This window comes from Apiospora phragmitis, assembly GCF_038363925.1.
Source record: "Apiospora phragmitis strain CBS 135458 chromosome Unknown utg000008l:1.0-3514335.0:1.0-3519231.0, whole genome shotgun sequence".
Lineage (NCBI taxonomy): Eukaryota > Fungi > Ascomycota > Sordariomycetes > Amphisphaeriales > Apiosporaceae > Apiospora > Apiospora phragmitis.
The window spans coordinates 3,392,147-3,411,615 of record NW_027117407.1 but is presented as its reverse complement, the minus strand read 5'-3'; the positions used below and the strand labels follow the sequence as shown (position 1 = coordinate 3,411,615).

Sequence of the window (19,469 nt, the reverse complement as noted above, 5' to 3'; positions counted from 1 at the left end):
TATTATTATAAAACTATTATTTTATTTTTAAAAGGCGTCGCTAATTCATTATATTTTATTAAAAATATAAAGCGTCGTTAATTTATTAAATTTTATTAAAAATATAATAAAATAGCGGGTTTTACGAGCATTTCGAGGCTGGGTTAAATCCGGATGATCGGTGTCTATAAGCCTCGAGAGGCTTAGATAGTCCCGTTACCTGCCTTAAGAAGGGAGTCTTTACCTAATAAGCGGAGGTCCAAAGACTTCGTTCTTACCACAAGGATACCCAACTCGTTTTCTTGTCAAGGCTTCATAATTTACTTAATCTTATACTATCGTAAAAAATCAAACGCCATTCCAGCTAAGCTATTACCGCAACTATTTTCGAGCCTCCCAGGGTAACCACGACGACAATAATCAATACATTACTTCCTCCTCAGGCTCCTCCCACGATCTAATAGCCCAAGATCCCACCACCCTTCCACAAACCCCCATATTGTCTTACGCTCCTTCGCCCCCTGCACCACTGCTGGAACAGGTGGATATGATGATGTAGGTGCTTCGCGGGGACTCAGAGGTTCCAAATCTTCGACATCGTTACTCTTGCGCAATTTGCGCGCGAGGAAGACTTTGCTCACGGGAATACCCAAAACATCGCGAGGGCTACTCGTTAACCACCTTCGTGGCGATTTCGGAGAAGTATCTGAAGGGGACGGCGTTATAGGCGTGAAGCCCTCATCCTCGTCATCTTTAGCTACCCCCCTGGTCGGCCCGGGCGGAAACAAGGCTCTTGTCTGGATCTTGCCTGGCCCGCATTGGTGAATGATGGGGATAAAGTCATCTGTCGGTGAGTTTGCATTAGGAGGTGCAAGGCCGGTAGGTGATTCAGGAATGGGCGGCATTGTGACAGCACTCTGCCTTGCAGTCAGGGAACGGCCCCGACTGGCATTGCGGGAATGAACGATCAGCGGAGGGGCAGGTACAGGATCGATATCCTCGTCGATGGACCGAAAGATAGGTGCCTGCTGGGCTGCTTGGGGCGCTGCAGGAGATTGATGTACCAAGGTCGGATGAAAAGCCGGGCCGGCATGCCGAACGGTGCCGGTGCCAAGGCTGCGAGAAGGTGGAAGAATCGGACTTGAAAGCCCAGAAGCCCCACGAACACCATGACTGGATGGCGGCGGGGGCGGCGGAACGAATTCGAATGTCACACCCTTCTCTCTGTAGTCAGCTACATCTCCCCTTGATCCAACAACCCCCCGAGCGCCCGCGTGTCCCTAGCCTTCGATGTCCTTGGGAGGGGCAACTGTAACCTTCACACGGCGCCAGAGGCCGACGCAGACAATGGCGCTAAAAGCAAAGAGCACACACAGCGCGATGCTCAATCCCCAGACGGCCTTGATCTCGTAGCAGTGCGGCTGGTTAATGGCGACAAAGGCAAAGTAGTTGACGGCCTTGGACAAGACATTCCGGTAGGTGATACCTTGAGTTTGCGTGCTGGCAACATATGTGACACTTGCGGCCAGAGACGACGGGGAGCTTTCTGGAAGCACCTCACATGTCAGCATCGATAGGGGCTTGCCGACTGTGACGGCTACGACGATGGTGGCAATCGTCAGTGCGAAATCCAGCCCAGCAGAGATGAGGAGTGGGAGCAGGCCGTCATAGTACAGAATGTACGAGATGGCAACATAGAGTGTAGCAATGCTAGACTGCTGAGTGTTAGTCGTATTGTCTCGCGCCTGGTCCGTTGGTTGGAGACTTACCACTACCAGTGTCCCAACGAGAACGTCGGGGGCATCGCGACGGGCGGAAACGATCTCACTGATGAAGTTGGCAGTTAGGCCAATGATGGCTACGAGTGAGACGAATTGCAGTCCGCGGAAGGCGGTGAAGGTGACGCCCAGAGCGCCGAGCTGAGGAGCCTGGAAGCGCATTCTGAGGGGAATCGGCTTCTCGAAGTCGGTGATGAGCGAGAGTCTGGGACGAGGCTGGTTCAGTTTAAGGGCGGTACGCAAAGGAAAGTGCGGCCGCGGCTTGGGAATGGCAGCTGTCGGAAGCAGTGGAGAAGAAATATTGAACGAGGGACGGTGCTAGACCGTGGGCAAGGCTATGGCAAGCGAAAGTGGACGGGACTTGGTCGAAGGACCGGACTCGAGACCGGGAGCGAAGGAATGGAAAAGCAGCGGACCGAACGGTAGCGAGAGGGTTCCGGACAGGGCAGCAGGTATAACAGACAGATCGACTGTGTGTTGATAGATGGGACAGATGGAAAACCAAAGATCAATGTATGTATGATAGGAAAACCCTCCCAAAAGACCGAGACCGAGACCGAGACCGAGACAGAGGAAAGACAGGTAGGAAAAGACTCAAAGGAAAGTCGTGAGAGAGGATGATGGTAGGATTGCTTGATGAGAGAACAAAGCTCTTCTCCTAAACGGGGGGATCTCGGCTCCCTATATGTACTTGCTGTTCTTCTTCCTTCTGGTCCTCCCCTTGCTTGACCTGCTTCACTAACCTAGTTGCTCACCTTGGCCGTTCCTGTGATGCCTAGACCATCCTCGCCGCGCCTACCTAAACATTGAGCCGCCATCTGTCGCGCTGCTATTTTGGACATGAGCTGAGCTAGTCGATCGACAATCATGCCGAGTTGATATTGGGAGCTGTTGCAGTTGGCGCCGGCGTGGACCAATCAGAGCGGCCGCCTGACACCGCGCTTAGTAGTCGGGTTGGAATCCTGGCATACCGGACGCGTCCCCGGCTGGTCCCCCATAGAAATGGCCTGCTGCCGGTAAGGGCCAATTAAGAGCGGCCGTGGCCCGAATCGTCGTCTCAACAGGCGCGGCGAGCCTTATGATCGGACAGATCTGGTTGGCTCCTTGACCGTTGCCCTGCACTTCATCTATAGTGCTTGAGTGTTTCCCAGACGCGGCCCGCCGGCGGGTCAAGAAAGCCCTGCTTAGCTCGGTTCTCTGCATTTGCCAAGAGCTGCTGGCTCTATTGACCCGTCATTCGTTCTGCCACCATCACCATGTTTCATGGCCACCAGTCTGGCCGCCTGCAGCCAAATGGAACTGCATACGAGATTGCGACGGATGAGGCGAAGTAGGTGCGCAGACCTGACGACCCGACGCTTCATTTCACACCATTCATGCTGTTTCTTAAGGGACGAGTGCGAATCATTAGGAGATAGAGAGAGGCCTTCGTAACATACCTGTCATAAACCGCCTCCACCAGTGAATGTGCTCGCCGAGAAAATGGAATAGCAGTTGATTTAATCCCGGGCAGGTGTCCAAGAAAGCTTGCGTGTCACACATATGGCTCTGGCCCGAGCTTCAGCTTCGTATCATCACAAGAAGAAGAAAAAAAGGGCAGTTTTGTTGCTACGCCTAGACGCCTATCTTGAAGGACGGTACGGTATCCATCAAACTTACATTCACCGGCATTTACGTCATCGCCTGACCAGTAAACCAGCGATCCCTTTACTAGTCTTCTTTCCATCTAAACCCCAGCTGCAAGACGCATTCTACCTACCCCCTCCCCTTCCATGGCACGCCGAGGGAACTTGCCATGCCACCTTGTACTGGGGCTTAACCTTAACCTAGCAGATCATCAAGCCCACTGCCACCCGCGCTTGAGCCAGCAGCCCCCGAAGTCGGCTGCGCTGGCTTGGGTGTGCCTGCCGCAGGCGCTCCCCAAAGTGACGCACTAGTCTTTTCTTTGGCCAATTGGCCCAACTTGGGCCCCGACGCTGGGGTGTTAGACTTCTTGACATTGCCGCCTGCAGCACCCCATAGGTTGGCAAACGGATCACCACTCGCAGCAGGCTTAGCTGACGGAGTTGCCGCAGGCTTGTTGAACGCCGACATGCCTGTAGCGGCAGGTGCGGCAGCCATGCTAGATGACCCCGACAGGGAGGAACCCGTGTGCTGCGGTGCCTGACCGACCTGTACGGATTGGAAATAGTTGGGCTGCGACGGCTGGTATCCCGCAGGCTTCGAGGCCTGGGGCGACATGATACTGCTGCCAGGAGTGCTGAATGCAGAGTAGTTGGGCCCGGCCGCCGCATTCGTACTGAGGGGGAGGGGAGATGGCAGACATCATGCTGTTGATATTGGCATTCTGAGGCCCGGAAACGGGCTGGGGGGCAGCGAACTGAGCAGTCGACTGTGCGCTTGACGTGACCATCTGGGGCGGGATTGCAAAGGCGCTAGAGGCGCCTGAAGACTGGGCCGCCGGGACAGGAGTAGCCGACTGGAAGTCGTCGAATTCATCATCATCATTGGATAGCGAAGCCAGCGCCGAAGATCCATTCGAAGGCGCCGCCGCCGGTAGTGGAGCAGCAGCCGAGGCCGATGGTGCAGGCTCGGGATCGTCAAACGAGAATAGATCGACTTCGGGCTCCTTGGCTTTCTTTGGGGGCGCCGCCGCAGGTGTCGTCTTCTTCACTCCGGCTCTCTCGGTCCTCTCCGACCTTTTGGCGCGTGATGATGCGGCGCCCGTGTCGTCGTCGAATTCGTCGTACTCCTCGAACTGCTCGGCGCGCCGCGATGGTTCTCGATAGTCGTTTGCTTCTTGACCACCGAAACCGCCGCCGTCTCCGTAGACACCGCCGGAGTAACCACCGTACCCAGCACTGGCACCACCGAAGCCGCCGGTTTCGCTACCGAATCCACCATATCTACTGCCGCTGCCACTGCCACTGGAGAAGCCGCCCATGGAGCCGCCCTCGACACCAGTGTATTTGGCCTTGTTGGTTCTTGCTTTCTTGCGCTCGGTTCGAATCCGCTCTACATCACTCAGCAGCTCGGCAAGCTCTTTTGCGCGGTTTCGTACATTGATGCCCTGGTCTTTACCGTTCTGGTCGATGTAATGGAATTGGCGGAGCATCTTGAGGAGGGTGATGTGGCCTCGTGCATCATCAATTACGCGCTCGGAGCCGTGCTTGATGAGGTATTCGAGCAACTGGAGTGCCTTGTAGATCTGTCGCCATTCCTCGGCGGCCTTCTCGGTGAAGCGTCGGTATATCATGGGCATGATCTCGTTAAGCGTCTGGCTGGTAATGGCGCGTATGCATTAGCGATGTTTGCCCTCTGGCGAAGGGCTCCCATGAGCGGCCCCCCTGGCCCCCGTGGGCAACAATACAGGATAAGTATACTACGTACTAGTTGAAGGTGCCATTGGCAATCTCCTGCATCAAGGAGGAGGAGGAGCCCCATGGCTCATTGTTCGTTGCCTCGCGCACCTTGGCTTCCATTTCCGTGTAGTTCATGACAGCTAAGGGCGACGGTCAATCAGCATTCGGCCCCGACCGCGGTCTCGGGATCAATCACTTACCATTCTGGACTTTGCGCACGCCTGCCTTGAGATCGTACAAGGTCAGGTTGGAAATAGTGCTCTGCAAGTTGTTGAGATCCATCTTGGCGAAAAGGGGTGCGACGGCTTTGCACCACGTCCTGGATGTGAACAATGTGAATGAAGTAGGCAACTCTGGATCAGCAGCTTAACTGGCTTTCAGGCCACTTGGGCATTCGAGTAGGTGTAGGTTGGCAGGTCCAAGCTGGAGGTTGCAGGTCTGCCAACCGGCTGCCAGCTGGGGCTCACGGTGAGTACCTACAGCTAGCGGAAGTCTGCAACCTTACCCTGAGGGGTGACTTGCTAACATGACAGACAACTTGATGTGATAAGTAATAATTAAATGAAGCCTTATTTTGTCTGCTCTATTCTTTTCTACTTCTGGTCACCGGGTGTCAGCCGTGCAACGAGATCCTGTGTCTCCGATGAGTCGAGTTGCTTCTTGCTCTGCTTCATACTTTATGTACGTACCTAAGCTTGATGATCAACTTTGTACTTGGCCTCGACGCCCCAACCAACCCAAGGTGATGTGGAAGACATAATATCAATCTTATGAAGTGCAGCAAATAGAAATGCGCATCAGCACAGAGTCGACGAGCCGTCGGAATACCGCCCTTAACCATTGTATCTTGACTGTCTTGTCGTTGTTGTGCAGACTTAGTTGAGTATTGCGGGAGTGAGTAGGTGCTCGGCGGCCGGGGCGGACACGGGAGACGAGTGCACAGACAACATGGGCCTAAAAAGTTTCTGTCACTTTGGCCGGGAGAGCATCATCAACCCATCTCAACTACTATCTATCATCGTCCTGTGTAATATACCTTACATCAACCACTCTTCGGACCTGTATACCTAGTCTGTGTTTCTAATAGATTTCCCGCATATACCGGACTCATCCTTACCCGAGGCCGCATCTTTCAGAAGGTATGTCCAATAATTTCTTTGGTACCGTCGTGTCCTCTTATTCCCCAGCAGCAAGCATATTTTCCTCTTCCCACCCTTATTCGTTCGAGCTGGACGCAAACTGGAATCCCTCGATACTGCCATGGAGCAGCGGTGAGCCTGGGGGATCGATTCATCCATCCGTCTTGCGGCTGACGGCTTGCCACCGGCCAAGCTGCCAGCGGCAACCATATCATGGCGAGAAGCTCCCTCTTATTGCCCTGATTCCCCAAAGCATGCTCAAGCCGCTGGTTCCTATGATGACTGCTGTGTGCGCGAGTGCGCGGGATTTGCCTTGCTAAGTACCTCTGGCTTGACCATTCATGGCTTGTAAGCATGGCATGCGGCATCAACACGGGCTTGCTTGCTCGCTGTACACGCGTGCGTCCTTGGCTCCTTGCACCAAGCAGACTGGGAAGGAGAGGGGCCACCGTGCTCCAGCACTCTGATTAGCTCGACCACCAAGCTGGCAGTCGATGCGATGCGTGTACCACTGAGTACAACTTGCCAGAAAGCGATGGCTAGGCCAATGGCTGCCCCCTCTACTAGCACGATAGACGAAGATGAAAACAGCGTCATTTCCCAGCCACCCATTGAGTTTGTCAGTTTCCCCCTTCTCTCGTGTTGCCGGTATGGCGATGGTGCCGATGGCTCTCGAGCTTGCTGCAAGCTGACGCCAGAAGAGGGGTCCCCGAAGCAATTGCAAGGACCAACCAGGTCTCTCTTTTGGTCGCTCAAATGCTTAGTACCTTGGTACTTGAATCGAGGGGTAATCGAGTGTACCTCCTAGCCCCCTAGCAGAGCAAAGCAGAGCTCTTCGGAAAGCCTCGAAGCTAGCAGCTGCAGTTATTTTTGTTGCACCCCGTCCGGATGGGAACCTGAGGCAAATACGGAGGGCATGACCAATCCGGCCTGATTTCCGAGGCAACAATTGGCAAAAGCAGAGCAGCTCCTCTGGGCATCACCGTCAAGTTTGTACAACAAGAATCAGTTGATTGATCAAGCAGACGATGGCGGCAGAGTAGAGAAGGCGGGGTATGTTTTTGACGGGAGTGCGGATACATAAAGTACCTACCTACCTATGTACGCATTGTCAATGCTCCATGCTCACTCACCCCTCCCCGAGTCCTTGCCTTCCTGCCCTCCTGCTGCTCCTCCCCCTCCCCCCACTATTCTGGACGGGTTTTACGGTCAATGTCTGTACAAGTAGCGGTACAGTAGGTACGGCAGGTACATGACATGAGTGCTGGAATCACTGGAACCACTCGAACCTTGGAAAGCTGGAGGGGACATTGATTGATCGATTGTGATGTATTCATGTACTAACAGCAGGATTGCCCCGCCTTAGCAACCGAAACAGCTTTTCCATACAAGAAAATGGCTTCTCGACTGACCCCCCGCCTCACGACCTTTTCCTCTACTTTCTCCCAACTCCATCGACCTTCAACATCTTCTCTCAAGTTTGTTGCACCCAAGGCAGCTTTTCCCCCATCCACAACTTCTTCCTTCAACCGAATCAGATTCTTCTCTGCTTCATCCGCCAACATGTCTAAGGTGTAAGTCCAAGCCCCTCTGCCCCCTCGACTCCCTCTGCCGCGAGCACGTCTTGCCCATGCCGGCATGACGTCTTGTTTTGTCCCTCTGGCTCTTCGTCGGCTAACATATCCCTCATCCAACAGCTTCTTCGAAGTCGAGTGGGAGGGTAAATAAACCCGCAGGTCCTTTGGTGATAATCGCATCGATGCTGACATGTAGTAGGCCCCGTCATGGAGGGTGGCCGCCCTACCGGTACTGTCAAGAGTGAGTATCCCCTGTTGTCGTCTTCACCCGTGCTTTACCTTTACCGCCCTTCTCGAGCGAAGCTTCCAAAGCTTCCAAGCTCAAACCCCGCATCGCGTAATTCCTGTACGGCCAACCCCAATTGCTAATACTGACTGTCCCCGACTGTAGAGCAGACCGGCCGCATCAACTTCAACCTCTTCAACGACGTCGTCCCCAAGACCGCCGAGAACTTCCGTGCTCTCTGCACCGGTGAGAAGGGCTTTGGCTACAAGGGCTCTGCTTTCCACCGCATCATCCCCGAGTTCATGCTCCAGGGTGGTGACTTCACCCGTGGCAACGTGAGTACACCACCCGAGTACAACCATCCCCCTGTCCTTGACTCTCGTACTCACTCTGTAATCTAGGGCACTGGTGGCAAGTCTATCTACGGTGAGAAGTTCGCCGATGAGAACTTCACCCTCAAGCACGACAAGCCCGGTCTGCTGTCCATGGCCAACGCTGGCCCCAACACGTAAGTCTTTATCCTACATGGCAGTAAACTGCTCGCTTGCCCGAATGACGGACTAACCAAAATTCTAGCAACGGCTCCCAGTTCTTCGTCACCACCGTTGTCACTTCGTGGTTGAACGGACGCCACGTCGTCTTCGGCGAGGTTGCCGACCAGGCGTCCCTGGACGTTGTCCGCGCCCTGGAGGCTACTGGATCCCAGAGCGGCACTGTCAAGTACAACACCCGCCCTACCATCGTCAACAGCGGTGAGGCTTAAGTCTAGCACATACATTGCCTTCCTCTCGTGTAACACTACACATGATTGCGTTCCCGCCATGTTCATATGGTCAACCAAAAAGCCTCGCAGGGTGATTGAAGGGTCTGAACGATGTCAACGCGTCAGATCTAATAGGGGATGGTCTGGCAAAACTCGTGGTGCTGAGCTTAGGTAGCCTTGAATCACAAGATGTTTGCAACATGAGTATTATCCTGACTGTTGCACGTGAATTATGCTTCGTGTAATGAGAATGCAATCTCTCACTGTAGTTCAACTTTTGTGCGGCCATGCTAGGTTAACGCCACCAACCCAGCACAGCTGTCCCCTGGATAAATTGAACACAGAGAAACTACACGGAGGGAAGTCCATCGAAAGTGGGCATAACAAGTGTGACGATTGTGACAAGGGTATATGTATTTCAAGGCGATTAGCCCTGCCGGCCTTTCTATTAGACAGTAAATAGCAATTTCTCATCACAGCCCAAACTCCTGCCATTTATAACTCTCGTCAAACGAGGTCTGCCTCTTGATGACATGCTTACCCACCAAACGTCTGACCATGCAACGCAATGCAATAAAAAACAATAAAAATAGGAAGAATAATAATTCACGGCGGAGCCGAAATTTGCAGTCCACGGGGAGAGAACATCGACCCTGAGGAAGCGTAGGTAGACCAGACCAGGCAAGACGGTTGTTCGCCGCCCGACGTGTTATGCAAGCCACCCATCGAAGTACTCGCAGCCGCCCGCCCACACGGGACCTCCTTCTTCGCACAGTTCAAAGACAGGGCAACGGCCACAAGGAGCTTCGGTCAGTCCATTGGAGGGCAAATCATACGAGGGCACGCTGCCTGGAACGAAATTTGACGGGTCGTGTTTGGAGATGCGAACGGCACGGTAGCCGACACGGCGCCCGACTTTGATCTCCTCTATGCGACCGTCGTACATGAGGACGTCCAGTAGTTGCTTCACATCGCTCTCCTTCAACTTGGTGCCCCTGGTAATGTTGGCAGCGGCAATCCTCTCGGTGATCTCGGCCAAGGTGATGTAGTTGCTGTAGCCGGCAGGCATGGGAAGCAGGATGCGCTGCTGGCCGTTGCTGCGGCGCGCCTTGAGCGGGGTGGATTCATCGTCGTTGGTGATAGCATCGGCATCCCGCTTCTTGCCCCGGGCGGCGACGGCAACCTCGCTCTCCTTTCCTTTGAGTACCTTCTTGGGCAATACGGGACTAGTGCTTGCGCCTCTGGCAGTACCCCCAGTGCCGCGGGTCGAATAGCTGCCCTGGTCCTTGATGAAATCGAAGACGACGTTGAGGAGGATATTGATGAAGGACTCGTCCAGGTCACCGTCGGCATACCAGGGGCCCCCGGTCGCCTTGATGCTTGGTTTGATGCTAGCCTTGATCCAGCATTTGTGCGAGGCATTCTGTACCGACATGAAACTAGTGATCAGCCGTTTGGCCTCGAGCTGCTTCAGGATGTTCTTGAACTGCTGGTCTTGGGTGATGCCGGTCTTGTTCCGTAGGGTCTGCTGCCAGATGCCCTCGCCGCCGGCATTGTCGATCCAGCTGTAGACCAAGACCTGGTCCTTCTCGAGACCGCGGTACTTGTTGGCCTCCTCTTCGGGGCGCAGGCGCCATACGGGACCGCTTGCCGACTGGAGGGGGATGAAGCGACGGTCGTTGGTCAGAGACTGGACCAGGCCCATGAGGGCCTTGAGGTCTATCTTCAATTCACGACATATGCTCAGACTCTGCAGATCGTCCTGGGAGAAGGAGCGAGAATAGGCGGTTACGTCGGGCCCTTCGAGCTTCTCCTCGCATGCCTGGTAGAGCTGATCCTTAAGCAGCTCCTTCTTGTCGTCCATGTTGGCGACTGGTGGTCGGCCTCAGCCGAGGGGAGGGTGGCTGTTGAGTCAAAGTGGTGGTTGTTGTGGCGAGAAGGGAGCGGAAGAGGGCAATATCGAATGGTGGTAGGAGATATGTGGGCGCTAGCAGTCCGACACGAATGATTGCCATGCGGCTACGAGGTATTGCATTACACAATGCGACGAGGCTGGCTTCTTTGTGTGAGTGGTGGTGAAGGCAGCAGCTGCCGCGCATCATAAGCATCCAAGTAAAAAAAGTTGGAGCCCCTCCAAGCCCGATAAGATAAGAAGATTTAGGTGCACCGCCACAGTCAAAGGTAGGTAGGTAGGTACTTGATGGTTTGGTACCTGTTTGCTTATGTTAGGTGCATGCAGTGCAGTGCATTCATTCTTCCCCGCCAACTAAGCCAATCCCGACCGACCAACCCGACCCCCGCGGGCAGTGGAAGGGTCTCGATGCCGCTGTGGAAAGCTCTGGAACAGCAGCTCCCAAGCTTGCAATTCCATCCCAAGCTAACCTAGCAACTAGGCGTCCCGCGCAATACAGATTTATTTTCGGGGCCCTGCCGCCTGCCTTTCCCTTGCCGCCCAGCATCGATCATTTTCTTCCTCTCTCTCATTCCCCGATCGCAAACAGATCATCTTGTTGACTTCTCGATTACCCAATCTTCGAGAAATACGCACATCAACACGGAGTCAGACGACATTGCCCAACATGTCTACTGCCGACGAGCTCAAGGCCATTGGCAACAAGGCCATCGCCGACAAGAACTTCGATGAGGCTGTGTAAGTCAACCAACCAACCCCTACCCTTTCTCTTGGCTGACCTGTCTTTGACACTAGCGACGCTTTCACCAAGGCCATCGCTCTGGATGGTAGCAACCACGTTCTCTACAGCAATCGCTCTGCCGCCTACGCTTCCAAGAAGGACTGGGACAATGCCCTGAAGGATGCCGACAAGACCACAGAGCTCAAGCCCGACTGGCCGAGGGGGTGGAGCCGAAAGGGCACCGCTCTCCACGGCAAGGGCGATCTGTTGGCTGCCAACGATGCCTACGAGGAGGGTCTCAAGCACGACCCCAACAACGCCGGCCTCAAGTCCTCCCTCGCAAGCGTCCAGCGCGCCATGGAGCAAGACGCTGGCGGCCCTATGGGTGGCGACCCCTTGGGCGGCATGGGCCAGATGTTCAAGGACCCCAACCTGATGCAGAAGCTTATGAACAACCCCAAGACAAGCGGCTACTTCTCCGACCCTTCCTTCATGGCCAAGGTCCAACAGTTGCAGCAAGACCCGTCCAGCACCCAAGACCTATTCAGTGACCCGCGCATGATCCAGGTTCTTGGCGTTGCCATGGGTGTCGACATGGATGTCCGAGCTCCCGGAGATATGCCTAGTGGTGCCGGCGCACCCGCCTCTAGCGCCAACGAGGCCGAGGATGTCGACATGCCCGACCTGGTACCGAATGATACCAAGACCAAGACGGAGCCCGAGCCGAAGAAGGCCCCCGAGCCCGAGCCCGAGCCCGCGCAAGACGAGGAGCAGCTGGCCAAGCAAAAGGCCAAGGCGGAGGCTGACAAGGAGAAGGCTGCGGGTACCGAAAACTACAAGAAGCGCAACTTCGACGAGGCCATCAAACACTACAGCGCCGCCTGGGACCTCTACAAGGACATCACCTACCCTCAACAACCTAGGCGCCGCCTACTTCGAAAAGGGCGACTACCAAACCTGTATTGATACCTGCACCAAGGCTATCGACGAAGGCCGTGAGATATATGCCGACTTCAAGATGATCGCCAAGTCGTACGCTCGCATTGGCAGTGCCTACGAGAAGATGGGTGATGCCGATGCGGCCATTGCCAACTACAAGAAGTCTCTGACCGAACACCGAACCCCGGAGGTCAACACCAAGCTGCGCACTGCCGAGCGCAATAAGATCGAAGCCGCTAAGAAGTCCTACATTGACCCTCAGAAGGCCGAGGAAGCCCGCGAGGAAGGTAACAAGAAGTTCAAGGAGCAAGACTTCCCGGGTGCTGTGGCCGCTTACAGCGAAATGGTCAAGTGCGCCCCCGAGGACCCTCGCGGATACAGCAACCGTGCGGCTGCGTTCGTAAAGCTCTTTGAATTCCCCAGTGCTCTTCAGGACTGTGATTTGGCCATCAAGAAGGACCCCAAGTTCATCCGTGCCTACATTCGCAAGGCTCAGGTCTACTTCGGCATGCGCGAGTACTCCAAGTGCCTGGATGCCTGCACCGAGGCATCAGAAGTCGACAACGAGCACCACAATGGCGCCAACGCCCGTGAGATTTCCCAACAGCAGGAGAAGGCCATCCAAGCCATGTACTCGGCCCGAGACAACGAGACCGAGGAGCAGACGAGAGAGCGTCTGCAAAAGGATCCCGAGGTAAGTCACGCTTATCCACATGGATGAAATGTGATGGTGATGGTGATGATGATGCTAATATTCGGTGGCAGATTATGAGCATAATGCAAGACCCTGTCATGCAGGCTATTCTTCAGCAGGCTCAGTCGGACCCTGCCGCTCTTCAGGAGCATATGAAGAACCCCTCGGTCCGATCCAACATCCAAAAACTGGTGGCCGCTGGTGTTATCCGCATGGGCCGATGAGCCTAGGTCAGGTGGTACCTTGAGACGGCGAATGGGTTTCGGCAGATTCATGGGAGGAGGGTGTATTCTAATCCAGGGATTGACTTGTCTTTTGATGTCACACGAAGGCTAGGCATTGCTTGCAAAACCAAACTGCATTGATGGAGTAATTTAATGATTTGACGACCTGAGGACCTGAGATCCTACTTACGCATCATGCTGCAGTGGATTTTGGAAGTGAGACTCATATGTTCGATGATTTATTTCTCTTTGGCGCTCCTCTTTCTCCCTAAAAGGGGGTGGGTTTTGCGCCTGCGTTACCAGCCTCTTGAGGCCCTCATCGTCGCTTAATCTTTTCCGGCGCTCCAGCCATAATTGACCATAGATTAGAGTGCATTGTGGTGCCGACTCCGTGACGCTCCTTTCTTGGCCATTTGTAGTCAGTCGCCTCATCATACAACACTGCGCGTACAGCAATTTCTTCTCGACAAGTGCCAATGGATGGGACAGAGAAATTGTGCAAGCAGTTCGCAAATACCACCAGTCTCTCATGACTGGCCCAGAATCTTGCCCAGCTCCTCACCGCGGCTGCTCGCAGCCTTGACAGCCTTGTCGACAATGCCCTCGAAGCCGGAAGCCTCGAAGCTCTTCAGCGCCGCCTCGGTGGTGCCTTTAGGGCTTGTGACGTTCTTCCGGAGCTGCGTGGGAGTCTCGGAAGACTCTACGAGCATCTTGCCGGCGCCAAAGCACGTCTGTTTTGCCAAGCGCATAGCTTGCTCTTCCGAAAGACCTTGTGCCTTGGCACTGGCGACTAGGTGCTCAACCATGGCGAAGAAGTATGCCGGCCCAGAACCTGCACAAGTATGTGTCAGCCACCCCAGTCTGCTGTGCTCCTCGTTCCTATTCCCCCCCACTGTGTATGGAGAGGGGGCAAGGGCTAGGTGAAGGTCCAACACCATCCATCCGCCGATCAATTACTTACCGGACAAGCCAGTCACCACGTCGATCAATTCTTCCTTGGCCACCCACTCGGTGGCCTTGCTGAAGCTCTGGAGCATCGCCGTGACCAGGTCCTTCTCGGCGGCCGTGACGCCGGCACCGGCAAAGAGGCCCGAGGCGCCCTCGCCCAGCAGGGCGGGGGTGTTGGGCATGACGCGGACGACGTGCGGGGCGCGGCCGTCGGAGCCGGTGAACCAGGCAGACAAGCTGTCGAGGGTGATGCCGGCGGCGATGGAGACGATCAGGGGCAGCTCCTGGCGGGCGGCCCACGAGGCGGCGAGCTCCTGGCAGACGGCCTTGGCGACCTGGGGCTTGACGGCCAGGACGAGCAGGTCGGCGGCGCCGGCGGCGTCGGTGTTGGAGGTGGTGGTCTGGACGCCCAGGTCGGCCATCTTCTGGCGGTTGACCTCCCACGGCTCCGAGACGGTGATGCGGTCCTTGGGCATGATGCCCTTGGCCAGCAGACCGCCGACGATGGCGGCGCACATGTTGCCGCCGCCTATGAAGGCCAGGTTGGCGAAATGGAGGTTTACAGGGGCCATGGCTTCTTTGTATGCAGGGGAGGCAGGTAGTATTGTAGGGATCGAGAAAAGAACGAACAGGGAATTATTATCACGTCACTGACTGAGGGTTGAGAACTGGTGGTGGGGGGGTTGCGCCGAGTGGGTCCAGCCGTGACTAGCCGGACAAGGCGCCGAAAGTCGGAGGGGGTCTGGGCAAGTTCGTCCGGTGCTCGACCTCGCCCCATTCATATCATACAGCATAGGTCCCACACATTCAACGATATGAGTGTCATTTGAGGAATTCATTCTTCTAGGATTTGGATAGGCTGGAACTGGTGATTCTGAAGGTAGCCTCGACTAAGACACTCTCCTCGCCCGCGCGGCAAAGGCCAACCTCTCACCACCCCCGGCCTCGGGTGGCATCTGGCACTTGGTTGCGACGGTGAAGTCGTACTCCACAAGCCCGGCCTTCGCCAGGTACATTCCCATTTCCCCTCTCGTGAATCCATGTTTCGTAATCGTCCCATGCGACGTATGTGTTTTCATGGCCAGCTCTTCCTCCCCCGAAAGACCCTCCGGCTTCGAAACCCAGTCCACGATTGCCAGCGTACCGCCGGGATTGAGGCGTGCTGCGAGCTTCGCAACCATGGCCTCGTGGTCAGTGACATGGTGCAGCGCCATGGATATGACGATCAAGTCGAAACCGGTCCAGTTCGGGTCGTCGGCTAGGTTCTCCTTAGCGTCGGGCGAGAGCAGATCGCCTTGTATAGCAAGCATTCGGCCAGGCGACAGACCACGGCCTGAGGCGTTGGCGTTATACTGAGCGACCATGGCGCCAGATAGATCGATGCACCGGGTGGCGGCGAAACAGTCAAGGAGCGGCTGTGGCGACCAGAAGCCTCTGATTAGCATTGGTTTTTACGGGCATAGATCCGTTCGCAAAGTGAGGGGGGGGGAGGGGTGTTACTTACCAGTGATATCATCCTTTTGGGGCCCTCACCCGCGCGGATGCCGAGCCATTCATGGTGCGACGAAAGGAACCCCGAGATTTGGCTCACCAGGTCACGGATCCAAGGGATGGTGTATATTTGTTCGGCACCTTTACTATTTATGCACAAGTGGTCAGTCGCCAGTTGAACCAACGATGTTGTCAGCCGGGAACTCACTCGAAGAAGTCGCGGTTCCGCTCGGTTATAGACCTGGCTTCCATGTTAGGAGTGTGCTGTCTGTGTCCTGGCTCTGATGGCTTTGATTTATAGTCCTGGGAGATGGTATCTTGGGGTCTGTCCATCTCAGGCAAGCACCGAAGACGTGCATGCTCCCTTTATATGCCCTTGGCGGAGACATTTCGGATGGATATGGTTTATGGGGGTTGTGAGTAAAGTCGCCGAATAGTCTCCATTCGTACAGGCCACATCAGTCAGGCTTGTCTACCTTGACTAAGAAGCCAGTGGGATTGGCAGAACGAGGACAGGTGTGCGTGGTGCCAGCAGAGCAAGCCGCGACTTGGTGGTAAACCACGCGAGATCTGAGTTGACCGTGGGCTGCAGCCGAGCTTCGATGGCTCATCGAGCCGAACATGACGGCCAGTACGGAGGCAGTGATAAGCAGCTGAAGGCGAGGGGAGACAGCCACAGGTGCCGCTCGAGTTCCCCATGGATCGAACAGCAAGCCCTGACCGGCGGCATATGATTTGCTAGACATGCCGGAAACATGTGCGACTTGAGTTTCAGGTGCCCAAAGCAAGCACCATCACCACGGCTTACTTCCAGCATGATTGATTGACTGGCATTACCCGGATGACGGGGGGCTGAGTACTTGTTCTCCGCCTTGGATGACCAGTATAGATATGTCATTTCTGACGGTGGACGGGCGGGCGCGGGTCCTTCTGAGCCGGGCCGGGGCGACAGGAATAAAAACAGAAGCAGCACAGACTGCCTGTTGCCTGGTCCGACGGCCGTTGTGCAAAGAAGCAAATCCGATCCAGCCCTACAGGGGTGCAGCCAGCCTCCGGTGAAGGCCAGGCCAGGATAGAATAGTGCTAGAACTCGAGGTAATTACAGGGTGGGATAGTGGTTTGATCTTGTGATTAGCATACAAGTATAGCGACTACGGCACCCCCCTTGATTCTGACGATCCACAGTGTCAGCAGCTTCCATTTCCGGCTAGCATAGGGACGGTGAGTGATTGAGTGGAAGGTGATGATGTGATGACAGTGATGTGGGCGTGGAAGTCGTCTGATGTGTGAGGTCTGCATTGACACTGACAGGTCCCAGGAAAGTCCAGACCCCTTCGCCAATGACATTGTCGTTGGGTCCCCTACCAGCACAACTAACTAAACTAGGTTCTCACCCTTCTCCTCGGCACGAGAACAAGGGTCATCGAATGGTAATCTGACTCGAGCCTTTGGTTCCATGTCTTCACCAGATCGGCACACCAATCTTGCTGGTTAGCTCATGAAGCCAAGATGGTGCAAGTATGCACCCGAGGCGCGTATAAGGTATATAGTATAAGGAACAAAGAAGAACACCCCCGAATTTGGACCATGCACTCTACAGATCCATGGTCAATGCAAACATCAATATCAATAGCTGTCAAGTGCTCGCTCCATGCAGAGGAGCCAATGTAGATTCTAATATATGTACAGTCAGATAAAAAAGACAAAAACCAAGACATCACAATGCGCCAACTGTACCTCATGCAGCGCTCTCATGAAGAAAAAAATATGCGTAAAATCGTATATATGTACAGCCAAGAAACACGGCAAGCAACCTGTTATTGCGTCTCGCTCTTGGTTCCCTCGACGCTCGCCCCGTGCTCCAGCAGAACCCCCACCATTTCCGTCCGCCCAGTCATGACGGCTCGCTGCAGCGGCGTGTAGCCCTGCGCATCGAGTCCGTTGATGGCCACGTCGTAGCGCTGTAGCAGCAGCCGCAGCGTATCCATCGAGCCACCCGCCACCGCCAGGTGCAGAAGTGGCGCGCTCGTCTCGGGCAGACCGGGCAGACCGGGCGGTGCCTGCTGCTGCTGCTGCTGATCCCCAATGCTCATGTTGGATTGGTACGTCGATGACGCCGCTGAGGGGCTGCGTGCGCGGCCCGTCATGTTGGCGTCAGATCGACTGCTGTGGTACCAGGCCAGGTCGGTGTCGGGCGGCGTGGGGTATGTGGCAGTCGGTGTCATGTCGTCGTCGAGCGAGAAGGCCGCTTCAGGACGTGGCACCCCCAAGTGTTCTCGGCTTGAGTACATGTGATGGTAGCCGGCGGGAGGCATGCCGAGCATGTGGCCTTGATGCGCGCATGTGTCCACAAGCAGGGGGCTGGGTTGCGCCGAGGTAACGGGAACATGGAGGCCGTCGTAGCTGTCGTGCCGTTGAGGCTGCGGCCACGGTGAAGAGGCGTTGGAGGGGCTGGGCCCCCTGGATGACGACGATAGGTGTGGCGGCACGTTGCCGCGCAGTTGTTGCGGGTAGTTGTCAGGAGACGACATGTTGGATGAGGTCGACACGGCACGACTTCGCGAACCCACGGGCGGTGTTGAGCTGACAGCCGGTTCGTGAGAAGAAGGAACCGAAGGGAAGAAAGACGGTGCGTCGTAGCCAGGAGCCTGAGGACCGTTGTTCATGAGTCCCAGGCCATGGGCCTGCTGTGCCTCGGCTGTCTGAGACCAAAGGTAGTTCCCCATCCAGTCGGATGCCGTGATCATGGGTGGCGTCGCAGCGTCCGAGTGGGTGGAATGCGTCGTGTCGCTCCTGCATGGGCTGCTCGCGCCAGAGACGGACGATTCGGCCTCGGAGGGAGGTGTGCCTCTTCGTCCCTGTCCTTCTTGAAACTGCTGTAGCTGTCTCTTCAGCTTCTCGACCTCCTTGGTCCTGTCTCGCATGTTGCGTCCTGGGCAGCGGACTTTAGCAGGAAGCCGGAACGGGCGGGTTCTAGGAGGAACTTACTGTATGCTCGTTGAGCAAGACGATTCTGGATCTTCCTCCGCTCCGAAGCATCTGGAAGCTTGGTCCAGTCTTCGTCGGGTTTCATGAGGTCTGCGTACGATATGGTCTGGGAGCGACTGCATCGCGATGACACTGGGTTTGGCGATCGAGAGGAGCCCGGCATGGTGGAAGCAGTTGGTCTGAGTGGTGGTATACGGAGTTGGTGGAAGTGGGAGATGGGAAAGGGGCGGAGGAGTTGTCCTGGATAAGTACGGGATGAGTCCGGAATGAAGGTAAGTGACATCGGCTCGGAATAGTAGACCCCAGGTACTTGGCCATGGGGGTCAGGTCTAGATATAAGTAATGGCTCAATCGTGCCTCTCATCCGAACTAGCCTCCTGCAGGAACATGGGCAGGCCTATGAATCGACTGGAGTAACGCGGGTCATCAGTTAACGTTACACATTCTGACGGACAGCGGTTCTGACCGCTCTAGTCGAGAGGCTGGAAAATAACCATTGCGGCAAAAGCCAGTCTTGAAGGGGTCCATTTTGAGATTTCCGGATCATCAGTCTCCACACTCAGGGCTTAGCTGAGGTAGGGTGAATAGTAGGGTAGGTATGCGCACATCAGATCAGATGTATGCATGGCCCAATGCTATGCCTGCTACCCCAAGACCAAAGACATGTCTCTCTCTCTCTCTCTCTCTCTCTCTCTCTCTGTGGCGGTGCTGGCTAGTTCCTTGATCCG

General features: G+C 55.4%; 10 protein-coding genes across 10 annotated transcripts; 3 read left to right on the top strand and 7 right to left on the bottom strand.

The window, feature by feature from the left end:
• Positions 1-407: 407 nt before the first annotated feature.
• Positions 408-884, bottom strand: PG994_009493 (uncharacterized protein; the record flags this gene model as incomplete). The annotated part of the gene is made up of 1 exon (XM_066860902.1): positions 408-884. One exon carries the CDS (start codon positions 882-884, stop codon positions 408-410), a length of 477 nt encoding a protein of 158 aa, XP_066714491.1.
• A 375-nt stretch (positions 885-1,259) lies between these two features.
• On the bottom strand, positions 1,260-1,919 carry PG994_009492 (uncharacterized protein; the record flags this gene model as incomplete). Its single annotated transcript, XM_066860901.1, has 2 exons — positions 1,260-1,694; positions 1,749-1,919. 2 exons carry the CDS (start codon positions 1,917-1,919, stop codon positions 1,260-1,262), a joined length of 606 nt encoding a protein of 201 aa, XP_066714490.1.
• A 1,659-nt stretch (positions 1,920-3,578) lies between these two features.
• Positions 3,579-5,401, bottom strand: PG994_009491 (uncharacterized protein; the record flags this gene model as incomplete). The annotated part of the gene is made up of 4 exons (XM_066860900.1): positions 3,579-4,056; positions 4,082-5,038; positions 5,148-5,259; positions 5,320-5,401. The coding sequence occupies 4 exons, from the start codon at positions 5,399-5,401 to the stop codon at positions 3,579-3,581; spliced, it is 1,629 nt and encodes a 542-aa protein (XP_066714489.1).
• Positions 5,402-7,821: 2,420 nt separating this feature from the next.
• PG994_009490 (Peptidyl-prolyl cis-trans isomerase) lies at positions 7,822-8,824 on the top strand (the record flags this gene model as incomplete). Its single annotated transcript, XM_066860899.1, has 6 exons — positions 7,822-7,832; positions 7,956-7,978; positions 8,035-8,076; positions 8,227-8,396; positions 8,463-8,569; positions 8,638-8,824. The coding sequence occupies 6 exons, from the start codon at positions 7,822-7,824 to the stop codon at positions 8,822-8,824; spliced, it is 540 nt and encodes a 179-aa protein (XP_066714488.1).
• A 709-nt stretch (positions 8,825-9,533) lies between these two features.
• PG994_009489 (uncharacterized protein) lies at positions 9,534-10,688 on the bottom strand (the record flags this gene model as incomplete). Its single annotated transcript, XM_066860898.1, has 1 exon — positions 9,534-10,688. The coding sequence occupies one exon, from the start codon at positions 10,686-10,688 to the stop codon at positions 9,534-9,536; it is 1,155 nt and encodes a 384-aa protein (XP_066714487.1).
• Positions 10,689-11,403: 715 nt separating this feature from the next.
• Positions 11,404-12,423, top strand: PG994_009488 (heat shock protein; the record flags this gene model as incomplete). The annotated part of the gene is made up of 2 exons (XM_066860897.1): positions 11,404-11,474; positions 11,532-12,423. The coding sequence occupies 2 exons, from the start codon at positions 11,404-11,406 to the stop codon at positions 12,421-12,423; spliced, it is 963 nt and encodes a 320-aa protein (XP_066714486.1).
• A 52-nt stretch (positions 12,424-12,475) lies between these two features.
• Positions 12,476-13,314, top strand: PG994_009487 (uncharacterized protein; the record flags this gene model as incomplete). Its single annotated transcript, XM_066860896.1, has 2 exons — positions 12,476-13,090; positions 13,162-13,314. 2 exons carry the CDS (start codon positions 12,476-12,478, stop codon positions 13,312-13,314), a joined length of 768 nt encoding a protein of 255 aa, XP_066714485.1.
• A 527-nt stretch (positions 13,315-13,841) lies between these two features.
• PG994_009486 (pyrroline-5-carboxylate reductase dimerization-domain-containing protein) lies at positions 13,842-14,834 on the bottom strand (the record flags this gene model as incomplete). Its single annotated transcript, XM_066860895.1, has 2 exons — positions 13,842-14,146; positions 14,276-14,834. 2 exons carry the CDS (start codon positions 14,832-14,834, stop codon positions 13,842-13,844), a joined length of 864 nt encoding a protein of 287 aa, XP_066714484.1.
• Positions 14,835-15,152: 318 nt separating this feature from the next.
• On the bottom strand, positions 15,153-16,005 carry PG994_009485 (NADH-ubiquinone oxidoreductase; the record flags this gene model as incomplete). The annotated part of the gene is made up of 3 exons (XM_066860894.1): positions 15,153-15,677; positions 15,767-15,899; positions 15,962-16,005. 3 exons carry the CDS (start codon positions 16,003-16,005, stop codon positions 15,153-15,155), a joined length of 702 nt encoding a protein of 233 aa, XP_066714483.1.
• A 1,565-nt stretch (positions 16,006-17,570) lies between these two features.
• On the bottom strand, positions 17,571-18,904 carry PG994_009484 (uncharacterized protein; the record flags this gene model as incomplete). The annotated part of the gene is made up of 2 exons (XM_066860893.1): positions 17,571-18,685; positions 18,742-18,904. The coding sequence occupies 2 exons, from the start codon at positions 18,902-18,904 to the stop codon at positions 17,571-17,573; spliced, it is 1,278 nt and encodes a 425-aa protein (XP_066714482.1).
• Between the last annotated feature and the right edge of the window lie 565 nt (positions 18,905-19,469).